Source organism: Canis lupus, chromosome 1 (assembly GCF_011100685.1).
Source record: "Canis lupus familiaris isolate Mischka breed German Shepherd chromosome 1, alternate assembly UU_Cfam_GSD_1.0, whole genome shotgun sequence".
Classification (NCBI taxonomy): domain Eukaryota; kingdom Metazoa; phylum Chordata; class Mammalia; order Carnivora; family Canidae; genus Canis; species Canis lupus.
Genome location: NC_049222.1, coordinates 67,573,745 through 67,598,276, shown reverse-complemented (window position 1 = coordinate 67,598,276; position 24,532 = coordinate 67,573,745). Strand labels below are relative to the sequence as shown.

Sequence of the window (24,532 nt, the reverse complement as noted above, 5' to 3'; positions counted from 1 at the left end):
TTTTTCATGAGTGTCACACCATTGCAATCCCAGTGGCCAAGCGATTTCAAAGCCATCGTGGGGGAATGCCATTGATGCCACAGAGGTCCTGGCTTACCATGAAGGGTGTGAAGAGACCCAGGCAGATGCCGAGAGGCCATCTGTCCTGAGACGCTAGGGGACATTCCTAAAGTGGGTGGAGAATCGTACTCAACGGGCTTCAGGATCTTCTGCGACTCTTCACACTTTCAGATTCCTTCGTTTTTAAATAAATGAACGTTTAGAGCAAATGGAGCCTGGCATTTTGCTAAAAACAAAGAAACAGGACTCAGGTGGGCTTCCCTGAGCTAAGGGACAGGTGATGGTTCTTTTTATATGCTGGGTGAGTGTGCTCCATGCAGATGGACACTTGCAGAGACCCGTGATCCTGGGCTGCCCTTTCTTGATGGGGTTGCTTTGAAGTCTATGGGGAGTCGGGTTAGAATGTCCCTGCTTGGCCTGCTCCAGTGCTACGTAGGCGGGCTTAAATATAGTCACCGGCCTCAAATAGCTAGTTCTAGTAAATTAGATGCTCCCTACTACCGAGGAAAGGAAGGGGTTGTAGATGCTCACGTAAACTGGGTTAAAAATATTTATCAGCAAAAGAGATGGGCTCCGAAAGAGGCATGTATCCTTGCTCTCCCAACAATTTCTTGCCTGTCAATGGCATCTCGGAAAGGATGTCCACATTCCTGCTGGAGGCATGGAGGGCAGTAGACAGCTGAGACACAGCTGCTGGAATGAGACGAGGCCTCCTCCTCCTCTCCAGGAGAAGGATCGGGGACAAGGGGCTGACCCAGGGCCAGTGCCCATTGCTTATCTAAAATTCACCGGCTTGACCCAAGAAGAAGCCATTGCTCAACTCCTTGGGGTGTTTGGAGCATGAAATCTGCTTTTCCGGGATCCCTGGGTGGCGCAGCGGTTTGGCGCCTGCCTTTGGCCCAGGGCGCGATCCTGGAGACCCGGGATCGAGTCCCACGTCGGGCTCCCGGTGCATGGAGCCTGTTTCTCCCTTTGCCTGTGTCTCTGCCTCTCTCTCTCTCTCTCTGTGTGTGACTATCATAAATAAATAAAGAAAAAAAAAAAAGAAATCTGCTTTTCCTAGGGAAACTCCTGGGATTTGCCACAGTTTGTGCATGCACTCGCATCTCGCGTCCATCTGGCACGTGGAGGATGCGGTGGTGTCCGGCCCTCAGTTGGTGGCTGCTTGTCCAGTCTGCACTTTTGATCTGGTCCTACCCAGCTTTGCTTGTTGCTCTGCTCCTCGAGCTCAGTGCTCCTCTTCCCTTTAAAGTGCTTGTTACTACCTCCATCCATTTGAAGGAAGTTCAGAAGCGTCCACTTTGCTTGGGTTTGGATCCTACGTTGGTGCCTTGCTAGCAGTGAGACTTGAACAGATCACATAAGCTCAGGTCAACTGTGAGCTTACCTTAGTTTCTTCATCTATAAAATGGGCGTAATAATAATGCCACCTTTTTAGGTCTTAGTTGAGGATCATGGGAATTACTTCGGATGAAGTTCTTGGAGCAGTGCCTGGTACGTGGTGGCCGCTCAGTCCTCATGAGCTGCTATGGTGTCTGTAGTTTCCTCCTGCTGCGGTGACAGCACCATCCTTCCCTACCTCTCACTTCTGCTAACAGCTTTTATCACTACTCATGCCTGGTGCCTAAAGAATATCCCCCTGACCAGAATAGCACTGAAGAGGAGTGGACAGAGGTAGTGACCCACTGAAAGGGTAACGCTCCAGCTCACTGGAGGAGCATTAATAAATTAGCATCTGTTCAATATCACCATTACCCATACTGTTTTAGAGATTCTTACGGATTTAGATAATAATACACACAAAGGAGAACGCACTTAGCATTATTTAGACATTATGAGTTTATACTTAGAAGCCCTTGTAACATCAAAATGATTGGGTACTTGCAAATTTTAAAAGAGTGAGTGGCTTTCCTAAATGTTATCAATACACAATAAGAGGATACGGCCTTGGGAAGCCTCGTAAGAAATGCACCAAAATGTTGGCACTGCTCATCTCCCTCTGGTTGGGTGAGAATATATATGATTTTTTTTGTATTTTTTTTAATTAAAAAAATACGAATGTTTGTTGAGTATGATATGCCGTGAACTGTGTTAAATATATTTTTTGTGTTAATAATAACTGTTTGTTGATATACTTTATATTCTGACCAGATGTTTTCATTAATCCCCTCCGAGGTTCACAAAGCCTTTCCGAGTCTTGTTTGTGAATTCCAGTGCATCTAAAGGTTGTAATTGCACAACTGCATACCAAATGACACATGCCGTGGTCTGCTGGTACTTATATCTACTTGAAGCCGCCCGTATGTAAAGAATAGATTGGATCCTACAACTGAAATAAAACTGCTTTCAATTTAAGAGTGGAGACTTTAAAAAAAATCTCCTTTTCCTTTCTCTGAATGAAAACACATATTTGTATGTTCCGGTGTGTACAATGTCTGCAGTAGTGTTGACTGGCTTAGATCTGACTTTTCTCCATGGCAACGTTGAGATTTGGAAAAGGCACGATGATACGCCTGGCACCCTGGGTCCTTGGAGAGATTTACTTTGTATCTTAAATGCTTAAGAAGAGGAGTGTGTTCCTTTGATTTTCTTTGGGGGCCGTGGTGGTTACTGTGATTATAAATTTAAGGCTGGGAAGAAAGTTTTACCACCGAAGGCTCAGCCAAGTTAGTGATTGGGCAGGAAGTCAACTCTCCTGCCTTCAATGACTTACCCTGCAGTTCCCTTCCCTTGAGACTTCCAGACCAGTGTTTTACAGTACTATAAAATTTTATTCCTTCACTCACACAATTCTCACTTCACCCTTGGAGGTGTAATTAATGCCACCGAATCAGATTTGATAGCCGTTCACTCAATGAGCTTCTGTGCTCTTAAAGAAATCACACATACCTCCCAGCTCAAGACTGTATTTTGTAGACGTCGCTGCAGTGTGGTGGGAGGGAGGCCCACATGACCAGTCACTAACTTTTAATGCCTTTTGATGTTTTGGTAGAAATGACTTTTCTTGAACACATGACCGTGTTATTGCCAGTATTTCCGCAGCAAAAAGAAGTCCTTTTGTCTGGCTTTATAAGATGCCTCAAATATGTGAAAAACAAATCGCCCCCCCCCAAAAAAAAATAAAAAAAAAACCCAACATGAAACGTAGCCAATTGCTTTTGTGGATTACTTAGGGGACGGGTGGAGGTGGGCCATAGAATCCTATAAATGGGTGATTCTCCTTTGGTGGGAGGCATACTTGCTAGTTCATCTGATCACAGCAGGAAGAAGGATCCTAACCTCACACATTGCCTTTTAGATATGGGCAGTCCTTAACAGGGTGGAGGTTGAAACCTGTTGAGCAAGAATCTGAATGCCTCTCACTTATCTGAAAACCTGCTGTGTATATACAGGCAGTTCTTATAATCCTTGACTTTACACAATTCATGATATCATGGGTGGCTTGCCAGTTATACCTGGATTATGGCTTCGCCATTTAGATTGAGTAGGTCACAGACTCTATTCACTCTCCATTTAGGCCTCGCCTCAGTGATCTCTGACTCCCACCTTCCAAGCCCTTGGACTCTTAGTCTTTAACCCAGCCCCTGACCTCTCCCCTTCTCATGCTTCCCCAAGAGATGCTTTCATTGCTCCAGGTCTCTATTGCCTATTTTTTCTTTTTCTTCCTTTTCTTTTCTTTTCTTTTCTTTTCTTTTCTTTTCTTTTCTTTTCTTTCTTCTCTTCTCTTCTCTTCTCTTCTCTTCTCTTCTCTTCTCTTCTCTTCTTTTCTCTTTTCTTTTCTTTTCTTTTCTTCTTTTCTTTCTTTTCATCTTTTCTTTTTTCTTTCTTTTCTTTCTTTCTTTCTTTCTTTCTTTCTTTCTTTCTTTCTTTCTTTCTTTCTTCTTTTTCTTTCTTGAAGACTTTATTTATTTATTGAGAGATAGAGAGAGAGAGAGCACAAACCGGGTGAGAGGCAGAGAGAGAAGGACTCCCCGCTGAGCAAGGAGCCCAATGTGGGGCTCGATCCCAGGACCCCAGGATCATGGCCTGAGCCAAAGGCGGATGCTTAACCAACTGAGCCACCCAGGCGCCCCTGTCACCTATTTTTTGTAATCCAGCAGCCCTTCTTCCTGTTACTATCTACTCTGGAGAGTATCTCCCAGAAGAATCTCAGTCAAATACAACTACCAAGAGTTTCAGTTGATTGTTGCTCTGTGCCATGATCCTCATGCCCTATTTCCTTTGTGCATCATATTGATCTAAGTAAAAATTCCCATAACATCCCAATTGTAGACTAAAAGTTAACATGAAATTGAGAGATAAGAGGACTTAGGAAAGTACTTGAAGTTGGAGGATGTTTTTCTATTCCCCTGATAAATGTGTCACATGATTTCTCTGGCTGATTCTATTATGTTCCACAAATTGAAAGTGCTATTTCTAGGAATAGGTTTTATTTTATCCAATTACCCTGCTATTTATTGTATTAGATTTTATAGATTATTAGAAAAATTTTGATTTAAATAACATTATGAGTAGTAGCTAGATCATCCCAATCATGGTCCAAGCATTTCCTGTGGAAACATGTCCATAAATGCATTCTCTGACGACGTCACAAACTTATCCTTTGCAGATAAAGTAGCATCAGAAATGCTTTTGACATGTTTAGCTCTCGATTATGCCCTAATCTGTTTTGCATCCTGGTTGTACTTTCAGATGAGGCCTGAAGTTGCTGAAATGGTAAGTGAAAAGGAGCTAAGTGATGTTATTAGATGTCAGGGAAATACCAGGAAGTTATACTCAAAGCCATTCTTTTAGATGATTTTATTTTTGGCTGCCTTACAATGCTATTGCTGTAATCAATCTTATCTTGAATGGTTTATCATAAAATGTTACTTCTCATAAGTAATTACCCAGTGTTTGTTTTTCCCAATGTGCTTAAATAGCCAGGTGAAAACTGGTAGCTAGGGAGGGTTACTTTTATATCATTGATCTCCTATGACACCTCCCTTCTTTCCATTTGTGCACTTGATTCAACATTTCCTTGCCTCTGATATTTTTGGTTAGTTTTATTGTCTTAACATTTGCTAGATGATTGCTAAATTCTGTATTGCTTGTTAAAGTTTGCTTTGTTTTTATCTTTACCAGTTGATAAGGTTGAACATTTTGGTTCCCTGTGTGAACGAATGATGATAATGCCTTACTTACTAGTGTTCATTCGTCCAAAGTTTGGGATTTTATTTGCAAGCACCATTGCTGGAAGTGCCCTTCAGGCTTGGAGGTAGTCTTGTTGTCTTTGGGGCTCATTGAGAAGCCCGCAGATCATTTGTTTTTGGTTTTAGGGGGAGTTGGTAGTCTGGGTTTTATTTGTAGGACTCAGGACTGAACATATGTGAACATTTATGTAGGGTAAATTTCTAGGAGTATAATTGTTGGTTTAAAGGGCAAGTGATAAAAAAAATAAAGGGCAAGTGATGAACAACTTTGATAAATAAAACCAAATTTCCTCCCTCCCCAAAGAAAGTGCCATTTGCCTCCCTATTGTTACCCCATGTACTATCAGTCCTAGATATTGTCAGTCCTTTGATATTTTGCAAATGCTATGGCCAAATAAATGCTCCCTTTTCTTGTAATTTGCCTTTAGTTGAATAGTGAGTGTGACAGGCTTTGCTTAAGTTTTTCGGGAAGTTAATGTAGGGACAATTAGTTTTTACTAGTTATTTGCTAGTGGCCATATTGTAATAATGCCTTTTATTTTATCTATTTTTAGAGATTTGAAAATTCCAAAATATAAGCTATGGCTTGAGGTGAAAAGTGAGACAGGAAAGCTGTCCTACTGGACAGCAGATCCCAGACTTCAAATACTGTCGTCACAGTGCTTCTAATCTCTTATTCAAATCTTTATTGGCCAGTTTCTTACCCTCACCTATTTGAAATTAGAAATTTCCAGGTGTTTGTGTTTCATTTAGAAGAAATGTGTTTGCCTTTAATCAGTAAACTGTACAGTTGGATAGATTTAAAGTCAGTCATTTTGTTTCAGAGCAAGAACTGGAGGAAAAATTAAAATAAGAATGTTAAATAATAGGGTGTAAAGCTTCCGCTGATCTGAACATGGTGAGACAAGGCCACTGGCAGTCTGAGGGTATTGGATCTACTGTTCACGGGCACCAGGAGCCCCCGATATGCCTAGAGTTTGCAACAAAAGAAAGTTAACGTTTTATCTCTATTAGATTATTCTTGCAGGCCCAGCCCTCTTTTCCGCACCAAAACACTTTCTAATAGTTTTGAATTTCATAGGAAATTCTAATAGAGGCAGAGTCAACATCTTTAAAATATTTCTGTTATAGAAGAGTGGTTGGATCGTGGTAGTTTACATTTTGGGGGTTCTACTGGGGAGTAGAGCCAGTGGTAGCATGAATTTCTGACATCCAGCTGAATTACAATCACAGAGCAGCTCTATCTTTTCACAAAAGCCCATGAATGATGGGATACTGTTGTAAGCTCATCTTCCCCATCTAATCCTCCAAAGTATTGGTCATGTAACTCTAAAAATTTCATGTCAGTGTGAAACAAAGAATAAAGATCTCACCTAGATGTTTTGCTAACTAAGATTCCAACTTAATGATACCCTCGATGTGTAGAGCCCTTAGCTTTAATGCCACAGAATATTGTGGAGAGATTTTTCAGATTAATTGACACAGCATTCCTATGTAGTAAGTGGAAGTAGAGGTGGGGTAGTGAGGCCAAATTGGGTTTTTTGTTGGTATAGAGATGAGAAAATGAAGATACAGGCAGGCTTGGATCTTGGTGAGGCCTTATATAAAACCTTGCTCAATATTTTCCCAATTAAGGCTCTCTCCTTTGGGACACGTGAGTGGCTCAGTCTGTTTAAGCATCTGCCTGTGGCTCAGGTCATGATCTGGGGCCCCGGGGTCGAGCCTCACCTTGGGCTCCCTGCTCAGCAAGGAGGCTTCTTCTTCTTCTCCCTCTCAAATGAATAAGTGACTTTTTTTTTTTTTCTAAGATTTTGAGAGAGAGAAAGCACAAGCACGAGAGAGTGAGCCAGAGCAAGCAAGAGCAGGGACAAAGGAGAGGGAGAAGCAGACTCTCCGCTGAGCAGGGAACCTGACGTGGGGCTCCATCGCAGGACCCCGGGATCATCACCTGAGCCCAAGGCAGATGCTTTAACTGGCTGAGCACCACCCCCCCTCCACCAGGCGCCTTGATATGAGATCTTAAAACAAAACAAAACAAAACAAAATTCTCCATTTGGTCAGAGTGACCATTGACTTTCATTCCACTTAAATGTCTATGAGTAGCAGCATTATTTTGCTACTTGAGAAATCCATGTTTTATGTGGTGATGCCACTAAATGGTAACCACTTGCATTCTCCAGAGAAAGGAACCTGGAGAAGAGGAAGTCAGCGTGACTCAGGCTGCAGCGCTGGTTTGGTTAGAAGTTGATGCTTTTAAAGACTGTAGTAAAATTTGCAGCAGACTTTTGGTTAAAGCCTGGAATGCTTACTTTATGAGGAAGGGGGCTGAGATTCCTGGCCATATGGTTTCTGACATCATTCAACATTAAAGGAATGATTTGCTTGTGGTTTGTGTGAGTGGCTTGTTTGCTGCAGAATCTGGCAAGAGGCCCAGCCGACTGTATGAACGATGCTCAGACTGGGAGGAACTGGTTAATACATCCAGTATCAGTAGTTCATATACTGATTGAAATGATGACATCCAACTTCCCTTTTCTAAATAAAGGTAGTGCCAGAAAGAAACATAATTTTGACTTTTAAGAATGTGTTTTAGGAACTATGGAAAACGTGGGGTGCCTGGGTGGCTCCCTTGGTTAAACATGTGACTCTTGATTTTGGCTCGGGTCATGGTGTTGGGGTCATGATGTTGGGTTGTGAGATGGAGCTCCGTACGGGGCTCGCACTCAGAGTGGAGTCTGATGGTCCCTCTCCCTGTGCTCCTCCCCGCCCCTCACATAAATGAATGAATGAATGAATGAATGAATGTTTGGGTTTGGGAAACCCAAACGTTGGCTTCTATGCCTTACACATTACACCAAGTCTAGAAACATTCTGGTAGGCAAGGGGCTTTGTATTGATGAAAAAAATACTTTTGAGATGCATTTTAATTACTTACCAAATTAGTTGATTATCAGTTTCTTGAAGTGTATCTCAAAGTCTTACAAAATGAATTGTTGACCTTCTTAGAACGCACTTGAGTATATATAAGGTCCCTTTGCCAATCTGATGTAAATCTTTAAATTCAAAGCCTCAAAGCAGATTTTTACCCTTCCTCTAGGAGGATGGGTCATGGAATTCCATTTTACATGGCTTCAGCATTTTACAGGACTCCCTTCAGAAATGAAAAGTGGTCTATTACCCACAATGCTTGAACTGAAAGTCAAGAGCAATGGCTGAAATATGAGCCAGATTGTGTCTGATTTGGGCAAAGTTGAGCCCACCAGGAAGCTCTTCATGAGAAACAAAACAAAACAAAGAAATGTTTAAGTGTGAGCTTGGGTAGTTTTCCAATTTTACCGAAATGTAAATATGGCTTCAGTTGGGAATTTTATTTTTCAGTACATTTACTCTCCATTACTTTGTTCAGTGGGTTTGTCTAGATTGTGTACCTAGCGCTAAGCAGAAAAGATGAAATTTTACTGGAATAGATAAAAGGACGAAAAAATAGGAAGAGAAACTTGTGTAAATACATTAATGATCTTGGGGAAAAAACACCTGGTTTTAAAACTAGGCTTAATGTGAAGACTACTGTAGAACTTGCCAGAACAAATTGCTTTTACGTTATTTTAATGTTTTCAAAGATTGAAAAGCTACTTATTTATGCATGTTTTGGGGGAGATGAGGTGAAAAGTAAAGGTTTTCAAGCAAGGATGATAGGACAGTGTTAAAAACATACAAATTCTCAGCCTTCAGTCACCCTATTTGAATAAAATTCTTTGCCAGAGTTACTACCACTTAATCAGTGAGGCTGTTACAGCTCTGCCCACTGAAGACCCTTTCCTACCTGTGGCATGACGTCTCAGAGACTTTGATGTGTCGTGTGGTTCAAAGTTCACTTATGTTTTATTCCCGAGGGATGGATGATGGAGACTGGCATGCCCTCCGCTCGGTGGGGTAGGCGGTGTGCTCTGTGTTGAGTAACTCCGTGAGGGAAAAAGACCTTTTGAGGGAGATGTACCGGATGATTCTGATTTTGAGGAGCCACGTAGTGTAGGGGATACGGGTAAAGAACCCACAGTGCCCAGGTTCAGATCGTGGCAGTTTCTTGCTCTGTGACTGGGCAATTTAATTATTATTATTTTTTTTTCCTACTGTGAGGTGCTTTTCGTTAATATATTCCTCGTATTTACCCCCCCTGATTCATACAACTACTCTTCAGTTTATTTCATTTATGGAAAGAGCACTGGATTAGTGATCCATGGAATGAGATAACGAATGTGTTGAAGGAATGTGGGTTGTTCACACATACTGTGCGTGGACATGTGCGTGCATGCGTGCATGTATGTGCTGAGTCATGATGTCTAACATTTATTTCCCTTTGTGTTCCCAGATTAGAGGACCTGGAGGGTTTCTTTTGCATTTCCCCATTCTCACTTTTGGACTTGAATCTCTGCCCACCACGTCATCCGATTTGGTTCAGATGGCGGTCTGTAATTCAGACTGCCCAGTTCGCTTTCCTGGCTGGGGATGCTGCACCTTGTCTTAGTATATGGGGGAAGGAATTGAATCCTGTGGAGGTGGTGCAGAAGTGAAAGGCCCTTGGTTGTCAGCTTTTAACCAGACCATATATACCTATAATTTTCAAGAATACTTAAGATGAGATTGATCTAAACCAGGGTTTGGTGAACTATGGCCCTCCGACCAAATCCAGTGTGCCTCCCGTTTTTGTAAATAGAAATTTAATTTGAATACAGCCATACCCATCTGTTGGGCATTCTCTGTGGCTGCTTTCTTGCCTCAATGACATATAGTTGTGACAGCAACGGTATGGCCTGCGGGTGCCCGGGTGACTCAGTTGGTCAAGTGTCTGGCTTTGGCTCAGGTCGTGATCGCAGGGTCCTGTGATTGAGCACCACGTTGGGCTCCCCACTGAGTGGGGAGTCTGCTTCTTCCTCTCCCCCTCCCTCTCCCCCTGCTTGTGCTCCCTCTGTCTCTCGCAAATAAATAAAATCTTAGAAGAAAAAGAAATGGTATGGCCTGCAAACCAAAAATATTTATTAACTTGTGTTTTACAGGTAAAATTTGTTGACCCCTGAACTAAAGGAAGTATTTGCTAACTGAGGGTATATCTGCTGATGGTAATATAATATTGCCTTTATGGAAATGCTTTAGACTTTTTGGGTAAATTATAAGGAAACCTTAAGTTTCTCACTTAGGCTTTAGTGCTTGGATAGGTGCATAGGTTTGCATTGGTATAGTGTATATAGATAATGAACTGTCATGAATGGGACATGAGAGGGACGCCTGGGTGGCTCAGTGGTTGAGCATTTGCCTTCAGCTCAGGTTGTAATCCCAGGGTCCTGGGATCGAGTCCCACATCTGGGCTCCCCGTAGGGAGCCTGCTTCTCCCTCTGCCTGTGTCTCTGCCTCTCTCTCTCTCTCTCTCTCTCTCTCTCTGTGTGTGTGTCTCTCATGAATAAATAAATGAAATAAAAAAAAAGAGAATGGAACACGAGAAGATAAGGCTACTGTTAAGAAAACTTGAACGTTAGGGCTTTACATGCATATCATTAATACCCATACAACTAACTTCACTGTTGCTATTACCGTCTTGTTTTTACTGGGATGGAGATTGAAACTCAAAGAAGAAAAATAGCAAAGCTGTGTATGTGTTTAGCGCTTGCTTCTTGCTATGTCTAGAAACAGTCTCTCTTCTACTACCTACATGGTGGTTCCTTGAAATTCCTTAAGTTTTGCCAGTTGAAGTTTAGGAGATTTTAATACTGTTTCTGCAAGGATGAAGGGGAGGGAATTTGGGTGTATTTTCTATTCTGGCTAATTCAGTCTTATTAAAGGAAGATTATTCAGTCAGATGGAGGATAGCATTTGCTTTGAATCATAGACAATTTGAATAGAAGTCTTAGGAGCTAAATAATGTTGGATTATATATATTAAACATATATTCTTGGCTAGAAATGGTACGTTAGGGATGAACAATTAGATAATTTATGGGTGTGTTTGAAATGAACTCTTCTCTCGTCATTAAGAATCATTTGTATCTATCAATAAATGATGGGTTTGGATTTCCACAAATGTGTTTCAAGTTCTTTTCCTTTATGAAAGAGCTAGGCTCAAATAGTATTTTCACATACTAATTAGTTACTAGCAGGATAAAAGACTTTTTTTAATCTGAATTGATTATCTTTTTTTTTTTTTAAGATTTTATTTGCTTATTCATGAGAGACACAGAGGGAGAGAGAGGCAGAGACACAGAGGGAGAAGCAGGCTCCCTGCGGGGAGCCTGATGTGGGACTCGATCCCCGGACTTGGGATCATGCCCTGAGCTGAAGGTAGATGCTCAACCCCTGAGCCACCCGGCGTCCCTGAATTGATTATCTTTGAAGCAACTCTAATTCATGACTTTCCTAATTTGTCTTCAGTAGATCCTCTGTAGTATTGGATCAGAATAATGTATTATGACCAGTGACTCTAACTTATGCCCACAAAGGCATTTGAACTTTGCATCTATTTGGATTTTTTTTTTCTTGCTTGAATTTCAGTACTTAAATTGAGAAAAAAACATTGCTTATTTTTAGAGCAGATATAAACTACCTGAACATTGATCATGGCATTGTTAATTCCTATTTTCTACCTTCAGTATTCCCAAAACTATAAAGTTGAAAAGGAAAGAAAACAGAACAAAAACATTAAGATGACCCAGTAGATTTCAGAGGAAATAAGAACTTTATATAAAAGTAATTTTTACCCTTTTTCCAATAACCTGTTCCTCTGGGAATAGACTATATTGACTCAGTATAGAGGTGGAATTGTATCTAAGATATTTAGTAATGAATTCCTTTTTTGTTCTTTTGAATTTTTTGGTGAAATGTATTGGCTTCCATATTATGAGTTTTGGGGATTATACCAGTAAACTTTTGTATTATGGTTTCTGATTAGCATAGATAAGGATAACCTGTTCAAAGTTAGTTTAATTCAGTATTGCCTGTGTCCTAATGTAACACGTGTTGATCTTTCTGTGCATTCTTAATAGAAGAAAGATCATCGCAAAGTTGATGATCACTTACATGAGCCAATTCGTATATCACAGCTTAATTCACAGTTGGAAAAGATTAATAATGTCCATTTTTCAAGATCATAAAACAGATGCACTAAGGATATTGTATTTGCCAACATATTTTGTCGAAGGTTTTCTCTTTTTAAAACCTTGTTATTTCAAACTATTTAAGGAAACATAAAGAAAAATAATCCCTGTCTTCAACTAAATGAAGCTTGTTCTTTATATATAGTAAAGAGCCATGAAAGAGAATTCTATAGGTTTCTTGCTATTGTACTCAGTCAGGAAATTAAGACTGCACAAGTGCCCTGGATGGGGGAATGTGGAATATCCTAGTACAATATCTTTTAATTTATTTTATTTTTTAAGATTTATTTATTTATTTGGGAGAGAGCAAGAGGGAGATCGAGAGTGAATGAGGAGAGGCAGAGGAATTGGGAGAGAGAATCCTCACGCAGACTCCCCGCTGAGCAAGGAGCTCAACTCGGGGATTGGGCACAGGACCCTGAGATCATGACCTGAGCTGAAATAAGGACTTGGTCGCTAAAGTGACTGAACCATTCCACCGCCCCTTGTCCAGTATCTTTTAAAAGAACGTCCTCTACCGAATGTTCAGAGCTGCCCAGGGCCCAACTGACTTTCTATTTTTCTCCAGTTTTTAAAATTGTATTTTCAAAATTTAATTTATTTATTTTTAATATTTTGAAATTTATTTTTTCTCCAACTTTTGTTCAAAATTGAGCCAACACTGATTATTGAAAATGACTTCAGACCATTAGAAATGACAAATACCCACCATTTGCATCGAAGTGGATGGAACTGGAAGGTATTATGCTGAGTGAAATAAGTCAATCGGAGAAGGACAAACATTATATGGTCTCATTCATTTGGGGAATATAAAAAGTAGTGAAAGGGAATAAAGGGGAAAGGAGAAAAATGAGTGGGAAATATTAGAAAGGGAGACAGAACTTGAGAGACTCCTAACTCTGGGAAACGAACTAGGAGTGGTGGAAGGGGAGGTGGGCGAGGGGTGGGGGTGACTGGGTGACGGGCACTGAGGGGGGCACTTGACGGGATGAGCACTGGGTGTTATGCTAGATGTTGGCAAATTGAACACCAATAAAAAATAAATTTATTAAAAAAATAAAGAGAATGCCGAAAGGAAATGACATAAGATGGTGATTTGGACCAATAAGAGAGGAAAAAAAAAAAAAAAAGGCTTTGAGTTTAGTATTCTTTCTTTCATGATTGTGCAGAAAGGGTCTCTATTTCCATGCTCTCTCATAGAGTCTACCGCCATTTGTCCATTAGATAAATGCTCAAGAGTCCAAATGCTGGAAGTTTAGGCAATACAGTTTTGGGGTTGGGCCACTAATGTTTCCTACACCACTCCTTGCAGTGAGTGGCTTAGGAATGGAAAGAAATTCAGGCAAATCCAAATTAATTTGATTTTTATCTTCAGATGCACAGTTTGCAAAGCCCCACAGGTGGATGGCCATAGTGGAAGCAGCCCGCTGCAATGATTGATCTGTCCCTTAGCTGGTGGGTTGGAATGAAGGAATTATCAATCTGTGAAATGGCTCTTCAGAAGTAATTTTCCAAAAAAAAAAAAAAAAAAAAAAAAAAAAGCAATTTTCCTGCAAGGGTCAAGGAACTAGTGATTGCTGTTTCTCTGACATGATTTGCGGATTCTCATTTGTAATCTTGCTGGTGGCAGATACAACAACTGAAATGTAAGTGGTTTCCTGGCTGATTTTTCATCCCCTCTACCTCACGAAAGTTCTTGAACATCTTGCCTCCTTTTATGTTGCCGTCTAGCTCTGGGAAACTTTGACTTCATGAGTTATGTTTTTATGAAGTAGAATCTTTCAAAGATACTTCTCCTTTAAGCAGATCTTAATGCTATGTATACGTGAAGATATATTGAACTTGGGAACATGTCTATAGAAGACTATGTGTTAGAAGAGTGAGCCGAAAACTGTAAACAGGGACTGTTTATAATGGGATTAGCTCAAGATGTATTACGTGTTATCTGTTGTAAGGTTGAACCAAACCCCCTACCTTCATTTTCCATCTTTAAACTCTTCATGACAGGGGTTCCCTGGGTGGCTCAGTGGTTTTATTGCCTGCCTTCAGCCCAGGGCATGATCCTGGAGACCTGGGATCGAATCCCATGTCAGGCTCCCTGCATGGAGCCTGCTTCTTCCTCCTCCTGTGTCTCTGCCACTCTCTCTCTCTCTCTATCTCTATCATAAATAAATAAATAAATCTTTAAAAAAATAAACTCTACGTGACTACTAGAGTTCTTATTATTCTTATTATCTGTTATTTTTAGCATGGCTTGAATTTGTCCTACAACTGGATAAAATCCTTTAAAGGCGTCAGTACAACTGCAGAATAAAATCTAAGCATTTTATATCTAAAATACATTTAGTTTTGTTTCTGTCTTGTCCCCTACATACTTTTCATATTCATAACCCAGAAATTCTTTTTTTAAAGATTTATTTATTGACTTATTCATGATAGACACACACACACACACACACACAGAGAGAGAGAGAGAGAGAGAGAGAGAGGCAGAGACACAGGCAGAGGGAGAAGCAGGCTCCATGCAGGGAGCACAACGCAGGACTCAATCCCGGGACTCCAGGATCGCGCCCCGGGCCAAAGGCAGGCACTAAACCCAGGGATCCCCCATAACCCAGAAATTCTTGAGGATATTTGAGATATCCCCCGCAATCTCATGTTTCTTTAAAGTTGCATGCCTTTGCTTTTGCTTTGTTTTTAGTTTTAGTGCCATCTCCATTCTAGCCCAGCATTATCTTTACTCATATAAGCCTAAATACATGGAGCCTTCTTTAACCAACCGTAGTGTAAGTAGCCAATTCATTTGTCATTTGTGTGCTTTATGACCTTGGTCTTAATGCTATATATATAGTGTGTTTTGTATATATATAAATATCTCCCCATGTCTGTCTATGCCCCTATGCTATTTATCAGGCCAGGAACAGTTATTTGTTTCCTGTCATCTAGTTCAGTATACAGTAATAGTACTTACCCTTGAAATATAAAATACAAAAAGACTTAAAAAAATCATTTATCAGAGATTTATTGATATGCCCTATGTGCTGTGAATAGATATATGGTACCTCTTAGATTAAAATTAACTGTGAGCTGTAGTATAAAAAAACATCTTTTAAAAAATTTCTTATCAATCAAGTCAAATGGACCCAGTAACTATTTCCAAAACTCTTGAATGATAATGGCATTGATAGGCAACAACAGATAGAAGGGGTTGACCCACTTTTCTTGTGCAGATACTTCTAGTGGTTATTGCTAATCAGAATCCTGGAGTCTAAAATTAACAGTGGATATGAAGGGCAGCAATTAAGGTCATTTGTCTTCCAAATGAGTCAATGTAGGTTCCATTGGGAGTTTAAATTTATATACGGGGTCCACTAACACTGTCATAAAGGGCAGTGGGGGCCCTGAGCGCATGTGTTACAAAGCAATAAGTCACTTTGGGTTTGTGATAGGAAATTATATTTTGAGAAAAACTTTCCCCTTGCTATGTGAAGATGCATTTCCTTTTTTCATTGATTAAGATGTACATCATTTTCCATGAAAGCATTTATAAAGAGGCTATTTTAGGCATATTTAAGAGACATTATTAAGCTTTTAAGCTGCTGAAGTGTGATTATGCTACAGGATTGATGTAGTCATAAGAATGATTCAAGGATGTCCACATACATGTTCTGCTTTGGGAAATGGTTATTAGGGCCATAATGTCATCTGAACATCTCTGATCTTGCCTTCTTTGCCTGTGATTCAGGCTTATCTCGGTCATTGGTGAGGAATGCAATTTCTATTCATATATAAGCTGACAAATTTCTGTTTAAAAAAAAATGAGTTTCTTGTTTACAGAGAAGAATTTATAGGCCAGAAGTTTACCATTCCATAGTCTGCTGTTTGGTCAGAGAAATCACTGAATTTCTTTTCAAAGATCCCCATGGAAACTAAACAAATAAGTTACTTGAAAGGAGACAGGTTATTGGTTTTTCTCATTAAACCTGCTGCTGAATTTTCATTAGTTCTAATCCATTTTCTTTCAAGATTAGACATACAGACCAGTTCTTATTTTCATGAGCTGAATAAACGAAGTATGTTGAGTTCTGTGTGCCTGTATATATGGGTTGAGAAGCAAAAGTGATCATTCTACTTCTGTCATAAAATTACCCCTCAGGGGGAAAAAAAACAAACAGGAAAAAGACTGATATAAAGGAGAGGCTACCTTCATTTATTAAAGAAAAAAGTTATTAAATAAAATGGAAGTGGTGAGAGTGATTATAGGCTAATCTGATCGGTTTTACATTTTAGTTTTTCCCCTCCTTTTAAGTCATAAGTATGTATGAAAGCAATCTAAATAAAGTATGAAAGACTGTATCACTGACCTCAAACACTTATAGACCCTATAAAGCTTTATATGTTTCATTTGCTATTTGAAATGTTCTTTCAAAGTGTGCTTTTCAAGCAAGGTATTTGGTAAGACTTAAATATTAACTTCACCTTTTTGAACTTATGTTCTGAAAAAAAAAAAAAAAAGGAGGGATCCCTGGGTGGCGCAGCGGTTTAGCGCCTGCCTTTGGCCCAGGGCGCGATCCTGGAGATCCGGGATCGAATCCCACGTCAGGCTCCCGGTGCATGGAGCCTGCTTCTCCCTCTGCCTGTGTCTCTGCCTCTCTCTCTCTCTCTCACTGTGTGCCTATCATAAATAAATAAAAATTAAAAAAAAAAAGGAGACTGAAAAAAAAAGGATAATTTTTACTTTTTCCCTTCCCCCCCCTTCTCCCCACTGAAGTTGTTAAAATCTCTTTAGATTTTAGACGGTTTGTATTTTTCAGGAATGCTTCACTATATAAGTATCTCCTACTGTATTTAATCTTTCAAAATCTGTGCCTCTGTCTTCCTTTTGAGGCTCAAACTGGTTTCTATTCAAACAGACACTAAGAGAAATTCATTTTATGTGAAAATTTAACAAGAATAGTAAAATACAGGAGTATCAATTATCATTGATTGCCGTATTATGGGGCACCTGGGTGGCTCAGTGGGTTAAGCTTTTGGGATGGAGCCCTGCATTGGGATCCCTGCTCAGCAGGGAACCTGCTTCTCCCTTTCCCTCTGCTGCTCCCCCTGCTTGTGCTTGTTCTCCCTCTCTCTCTTTCAAATAAATAGAATCTTAAAAAAACAAACAAACCAGAGTGACATATTGTATATTCAGTATAAATCTTTCCTTCTCCAGCACATTCTCAATTATTAGCAAACCTGTGTAGAATGCAACGGTAATCTTTCTTTTCTTCTTCTAGGTGGCTGTACCTTTGATGATGGTCCAGGGGCCTGTGATTACCACCAGGATCTATATGATGACTTTGAGTGGGTACATGTTAGTGCCCAGGAACCTCATTACCTGCCACCTGAGATGCCTCAAGGTGAGAATCGTTTGGTTGACCCAGTGATGGCGGAATGGCTGTGGAATTTGTAGCATTTTCTTACTTTAGGTGTAACAATCATTTGTTACAGTCAATGACTGTAGTCAAGCTTACTTGACCACATCCAACAACCTTATTGTTGTCTTTGCCTTTCCCTCAAAAACTTTTCTATAATCCTGTATTCTTCAAGAATGCTCACTATGTTTTTGTTATCTCTGACTGGATAGATAAAAGTATTTGTGTGGTTTTTTTTCTTACTTAATAAAAAGGCAAAATGGAAACAAAACCAAGAAAAAAAAAACGCATAAAAGCAGAACAAGCAAAATCCTTTTAAAATAATCTAAAATGTAGGATCAGCTTACTTGAAACCCTATTCACTTAAATTACACAGATTTAGTCCAAACAGACTGAAAGGAAGGATTTATATTCCATGATGGGGAGAATGCTTATCTCATTGTTGCTCTGCTCTCAAGCATGCAATTGGCTCTGAGGAAAGGCAGCCTGGAGACAAAATTGTCAAATGGAGAAGAAGGTCTTTTCTGGGAAAATTTTAGACAACTAGGGCTAAGCCCTGTTCATTCTTTACCTAGACCTTCATATATCCTTTGATTTCTGGTTTTGTGAAATAATACATCTTCTTACTGGTTAAGCCAGGTTGAGTTGTGTTTTCTCTTGTGAAAAACACATTAATGTACAGTAGTAATATATACATATCATTTTATAATGCTATCATTTATTAGTAGTATCAGAATAATATATGTGCCTTCAAGTCTACATATTAATTTGGAACTAATTCCAAGCTCTGCATATGTATGTTTAGCAATAACTTACTAAATTAAATTTAATAAGTTAAATTAAAATTAAAAATGTTAACAGGAATATTAAAATACAATAGTAAAAAGCATGAACTATTTTCCTTTCAATATTTAGAAGTAAATGCAGCCTATAACTATACATTATATATAATCACGTATATATATAATATACAATGTAATGTGTTAATATGCTATGCAGTACTATATAATCATTATGTAATTATGTATAATCACATATAATTGATAAACTGATTACCTATTAGTAATAATCTGTTTTAACACGTTTTCAGTACTTTTATGATGACATTTTAAAAACACTTTATAATTAATTTTCTACAAATTCAGAAACACCTTCCTGTAATGAGTGAATTTTAGAAATGAAATTTTAGACTAGCCATTGGAGATGAAAATGTAAATTCAAGTGAATCAAGGAAACGAGTTTTATCAATAGCATTTCTGAATTTACTAATCTGATATAAAGAGCTAAACAGCTTAAAATATCAACAATAAACAACAACAGATCGCAAGTACACAAACCAAACCAAACCTAAAAAAATTACACTTCTGAATTATGATACAGTAACTATATCCTTTGAAAAATTTTTATTGGTGCACCCTGTAATGTGTATGTTGAGGGTAAGGTGAATTAAATCTGCTTTCCATTTAAAATTGTCAACTTCTATGGCTGAGTAGGCAAATGGTCATCTCCAAAGCTGAACTGAGCCATAATTTTCTCTCCAGAGGAATACCTTGGTACTAGGTGGTTGACAGCCTTTGCTTCTTATCTTTGCCCCCTGTGGTGCCAGCAGGCCCATTTAGTTTGGTGCATAAGTTTGTATTTCTCTTTCAAAGGTGCATAACCTTATTTTCTTCATACATTTTAATTGAACAAACTCCTGTAATATTTCACCTGAGCTTTCTCTGTGGTATATTTAGAATTTTTTTCATATAAAATTAAAAGGGGTGGGCTGGGATGCACACATTTTGACTGTTTATAATCAGAGAATAATCAGAAGGATGTTGATTTATGGAAATGTTACCATTGTTAATTGCCATTGAAGATGGATAATGAATCGCTGAAGAGACGCTGCTCAGGTGACCTTGTTGGCTCACCTTTGATGAACAGCTTAATCGGTAGTTACAGTACAGGGTGATGTGCACAGAAAATGAAAGTGTTTGAAATTCAGCTACGTCTTCCAATTAATAGGACATTAAGTAATTAATCATGCAGAGGAGGGAAAAGGTCATGGCTACTTTAGTTTTGCCCAGTGTGACTTGCATTTGGTCTTTAAGGAAAGGAAACGAAGCACCCTTGTGCATCTGTCTCCTTTTATTGGTCTCTTTTTTGATTAGATGCCATTTTTTTTTCCATTTTGTTTCACAGATTTCTTTAAAATGCTTTGGATATTTCTTTAGCACATTGTTCATGAATTTTAATAAAAGGAGACATTTACATTTATCCTCTTAAAATTTTATGACTGATTTATTTATTTTCAAATAAATAGGCATGCTTACTTGTTTCATTCATAAACAGACAAACACCATCAAGCATTTTGCAGCCCTCAAGTAAGAAGGCTAGGTCTCAGATGCAAAGTTGTTTTTGATCTATTGAACTCTCTAGACGGTTACTGGGACATTGACCTTTTTTTTAAAAAAAAAAAAAGATTGTACTTATTTATTCATGAGAGACGGAGGGAGAGAGAGAGGCAGAGACACAGGCAGAGGGAGAAGCAGGCTCCATGCAGGGAGCCTGACGTGGGACTTGATCCCGGGTCTCCAGGATCACACCCTGGGCTGAAGGCAGATGCTCAACCACTGAGCCACCGGGCGTCCCATGACATTGACCTTTTTGGACTGGAAACATAGAGGGTAAAAGGAGGAGAGGGTGGACAAATAGGTTAGGATAACTGAAAAATGAAGATGGGTAGAAGACAAGGAAAGAGGAGAGAAGAAGATTATTTCTCAAAGATATATTGCTAAGTGCATTAAAAATAGTATGCCAAACAATTTAGGCCATTTAGTATTAGGATAATGGCCAGAAATCACAGGAAAATATGAGCACCTCCCCAACTTAGTCACCAAGGATATGTGAATCAACACACCAATGAGAAACTGCTACATGTTCAGCAGAAAGATGAAAATCAAAACTTCAGGTTTTTTAGAGTGTAGAGCAAATGAAACTCTCATAAACTACTGGTCAGAGTATAACTTTGTGCATGTACTTTGTACAACCTACTGACCTAGTAAATCCATTCTAGGGTACAAGCCCCACAGAATCAAGTACTGTCATTCTCCAAACGACATACCAGTGCTCATAATAGGTACAAACTGAAAACCATCCAAAGGTATCTGTCAACACTGCAGTGGATAAGTATGCATTTGTAGTGATACATTCCTCGAAGGGAGTATTACACAACAATGTATGCCAACGAGCTGTTGCTATATATGATATGAGTGAATTTCACAAACATTACCTTGAAGGAAAGAAAGTGGACATAAAAGAATATGTGCTGTTTTCATTTATATAAATTTATATAAATTTATATAAATTTCAAAGACAGGTAAAACTATTGATGGTGTTAGAAGTCAGGCTAGTATGTACTTGCTGGAGGGGCCAGCAGGGGTGAGGGGTTATTAGTGCTTGGAAGGTGGCATGGGAGCTTCTGGTTGGGTAATACTGTATTTCTTGGTCTGGGTGGTGTTTTCACAGGCGTGCCCAAACTGAAGAATCACTGGGCTGTATAAATGTGAGCTCGATACTTTTCTCTATATGTCTTACTTATTAGTAAAACTTGGCAGGGCTCCTGAGTGGCTCAGTTGGTTGAGCGTTTGCCTTCAGTTCAGGTCATGATCCCAGAGTCCTGGCATCAAGTTTTGCATCAGACTCCCTGCTCCGTGGGGAGCCTGCTTCTCCCTTGCCCTCTGCTTGTGCGGTCTTTCTCACTCTGTAAAATGAATGAATGAATGAATGAATGAATGAATAAATAAATAAATAAATAAAATCTTTTTAAAAATTGGCAGAAAATCAGATTAAAGCCAGTGCTCCCAGGGATGCTATGGGAAAACTAAACTAATAACTAAAAATGTCATAGATTAAAATAAAATATATATCATAGGACATCTCAAATGGGCTCAAACCCTTTCCCACCATTCTGTATCCGCGCCCTGACATTCAAAGACACTGTGGTCTCTGAGCATCTTTGCACCTTCGTATGTTCTCTTCCCTCTGCTTAGACAGTTCTCTGCCCACTTGTCCACTCCTCAAACTCTTACCCATTCTTACTGTGTCTACTCAAGTACCATCTGCATTGGAAAGACTTTTCTAATTGGCTTAGAACTTTTATATTTCTTCTATCCTCATATCTGAATGTTTTACCCTGTACTTGGTACACATTTCATTTGTAGCTGTTATAGTATCATCCGTGATGTGTCATTCTCTCCTCTAAAGTATAAGTTCTTCATGAACATGAACTGTATTTTTATTCCTCCATGTCCCAAGACACTGTTTCATTTTACATAGGCAGAAATGTCAACTTGTAGAATGTACTTTTAAATACTTTCGTCAAGGATTAAACAAAAAAGTTTTTCTTTCTCCTGCTAAAAATTTAATTGAATGAAACAAATACTTCATTGCTGGAATATTGCATTCAGTTCAGATTTTATTGTAACTTGAAGATCTTCACATAATTATTAATATTTGGCTTTTGCCTTTATAAATGATTTCACTTATTTATTTCAAAAATAATTGTAAATGTTTTTAATACAACCAAGATGGGCTCCCTTTAGGGTTTCTCTCCCTCTCTCCTTCTCTCCCTTTTGTCTTTTGCTTGTTGAATTAATCTCAATCTTTTATTCTGTAGAGGCCTGGAATGAAAATGAGAGATGTTGCATTGAACTAGAAATTATTCTTTGATCTCAAATATATCTGTATCTGTGACCTTGTCTGTCAGATACTCTTTTATGCTTATGACATAAAAGTCATGACCATTTTACTATACGTTCTGTCCTAGATCTGAGATTGGGGATCATGATTGACATCTCAATATACTTATCACCTACTATAATTATAACTGCTTTTTTTTAACAGCCTTTTGTAAAACGACTAATTGAATTTTAGTTTAGAGTCTCTAGAGTACCTATTTGATAGTATTTAAAATTATGACTATATCATATCCCACCTTCAGTCTGGTACTTTGCACTGATGATGATGTAAATCACTATACAGACTTCCTTCCATAAAATACACACATGCTATGTATACAGTAAAAAATAAAGCCCTCTGTCATTAAGTTAATCTGAAGATTGGAATAAGACACCATGCCTCCTTTGTTATAAAACCTAGTGAGGTATGATTTAATAGTTTAAGAACCTACTAGATCTCAGTTCTGTCCTCTTGTCCACTCTAGAATGTAGAGAACAAATAGCATTATACAGAGAAGGATGCGGAATGAATAATGCTGTTAAGAAATGTGTCTTTAAAAAAAAAAAGAAAAAAAGAGAAAAAAAAAGAAATGTGTCTTTATGTCAACTTATTACATTTGGAACTGTGTATCCTTAAAAAATTTTTTTTAAATATCAGAGTTTAAACAGGAATTAGTAGCCAGGTTGTTAAAATAAAGGTATCTTCTTCAAATACTTATCTGGAGAGACTAAATGTGTTTGTGTATTCAGCAGGGAGTGTGCATGGGGCGCATGACTTTGTGCCTGGCTTTCTTCTGAGCGTGTGATGTTTATTTTATTTTTTCATTTTTTAAGATTTTATTTATTTTTTCATAAGAGACACACACACACACACAGAGGCAGAGACACAGGCAGAGGGAGAAGCAGGCTCCATGCAGGGAGCCCAACGTGGGACTTGATCCCGGGTCCCAGGATCACACCCTGGGCTGCAGGCGGCACTAAACCGCTGAGCCACCAGGCCTGCCCTGAGCGTGTGATGTTTAAAAGTCAAACAAAATGTTGGGTTCCACAATTTGATTCATATGAAAACATTTTATAGATTGTATAATAATTTCAGCTAAATTTTCTATGTTGATAGTGTCTTAGTTTTGTAAGAGAAGACTTACAGTCATAATTTACTAAACAGTGTTCTGTCTGCAGTATATCACATTTTGATATACCTCAGGAGAAATGTCATGGGAGTTTATGCACTGACTTACCATTTCTAACCTTAATCAGTCATTAAAATGAGTGGGTCACCTTGCCTAATCTTTTCGTCACTCTGTTATACACAATGGGTAATAAGATACATGTCTCTACAAGGTCATAACTGCCAAAATCTCACACATTTAAATGAACAGAATTATTTGGCAGCGAATTTAGCAGAGTCAAAAGGTGGCAGAGATGGAAAAATGAAGCTACGTGTATAGAGTGATGGCAAATAGAGACATTAAGTTGCAGTATGATGGTTGGTTTTGTTGATGTTAGAGGATCTAGCAAATCATTTTTTTTTTTTGATGATAGAATTCTTTTTTTGAAAATAATATTTCTCAGTACTCAGATCTGTAAAATCAGCCACAGGGGACTAGTAGCTAATAAATAGCCTTGGAACCTGTGTGCTTTGAACTGCCCACATCCCTTCCCCTGCCCCTTTCTTCTCCACCACCCCAGCTCTGTCAGGACGGCTTCTGTGAAAAACACTCAAGAGATAGAAGTCTCCCAGGGACACTTTGAAAACAATGGTTTGGTACACATTCAACACTTTCCCACAAGCATCTCTGAGATGAAGGTACTTGGTAGCGTGAGCTCTGCCTTAGGGTTGGCTTACTGGGTCTTACCATACCAGGGATATGATCTATTTTCTTGATCCTCACATGAACCCTACAAATTAGTGACATTTTTGAGATTAGAGTGAATATCTTTCTTAAAGCCACCTGGGGATGGGATTTCGAACGTAAGCTCGTCTAGTATCAGAGTCCTTCTTGC

At 39.0% G+C, this 24,532-nt stretch overlaps 1 protein-coding gene across 6 annotated transcripts in view; it reads left to right on the top strand.

Moving 5' to 3' along the window:
* PTPRK (protein tyrosine phosphatase receptor type K) overlaps nucleotides 1-24,532 on the top strand; it is a 546,322-nt gene that overhangs the window by 108,124 nt on the left and 413,666 nt on the right. For all 6 annotated transcript variants that reach the window (XM_038526752.1, XM_038526753.1, XM_038526755.1 and 3 more), the window contains exon 2: nucleotides 17,670-17,792. In XM_038526752.1, the coding sequence (XP_038382680.1) occupies nucleotides 17,670-17,792 (123 nt within the window). The remainder of the gene's footprint in view (nucleotides 1-17,669; nucleotides 17,793-24,532) is intronic.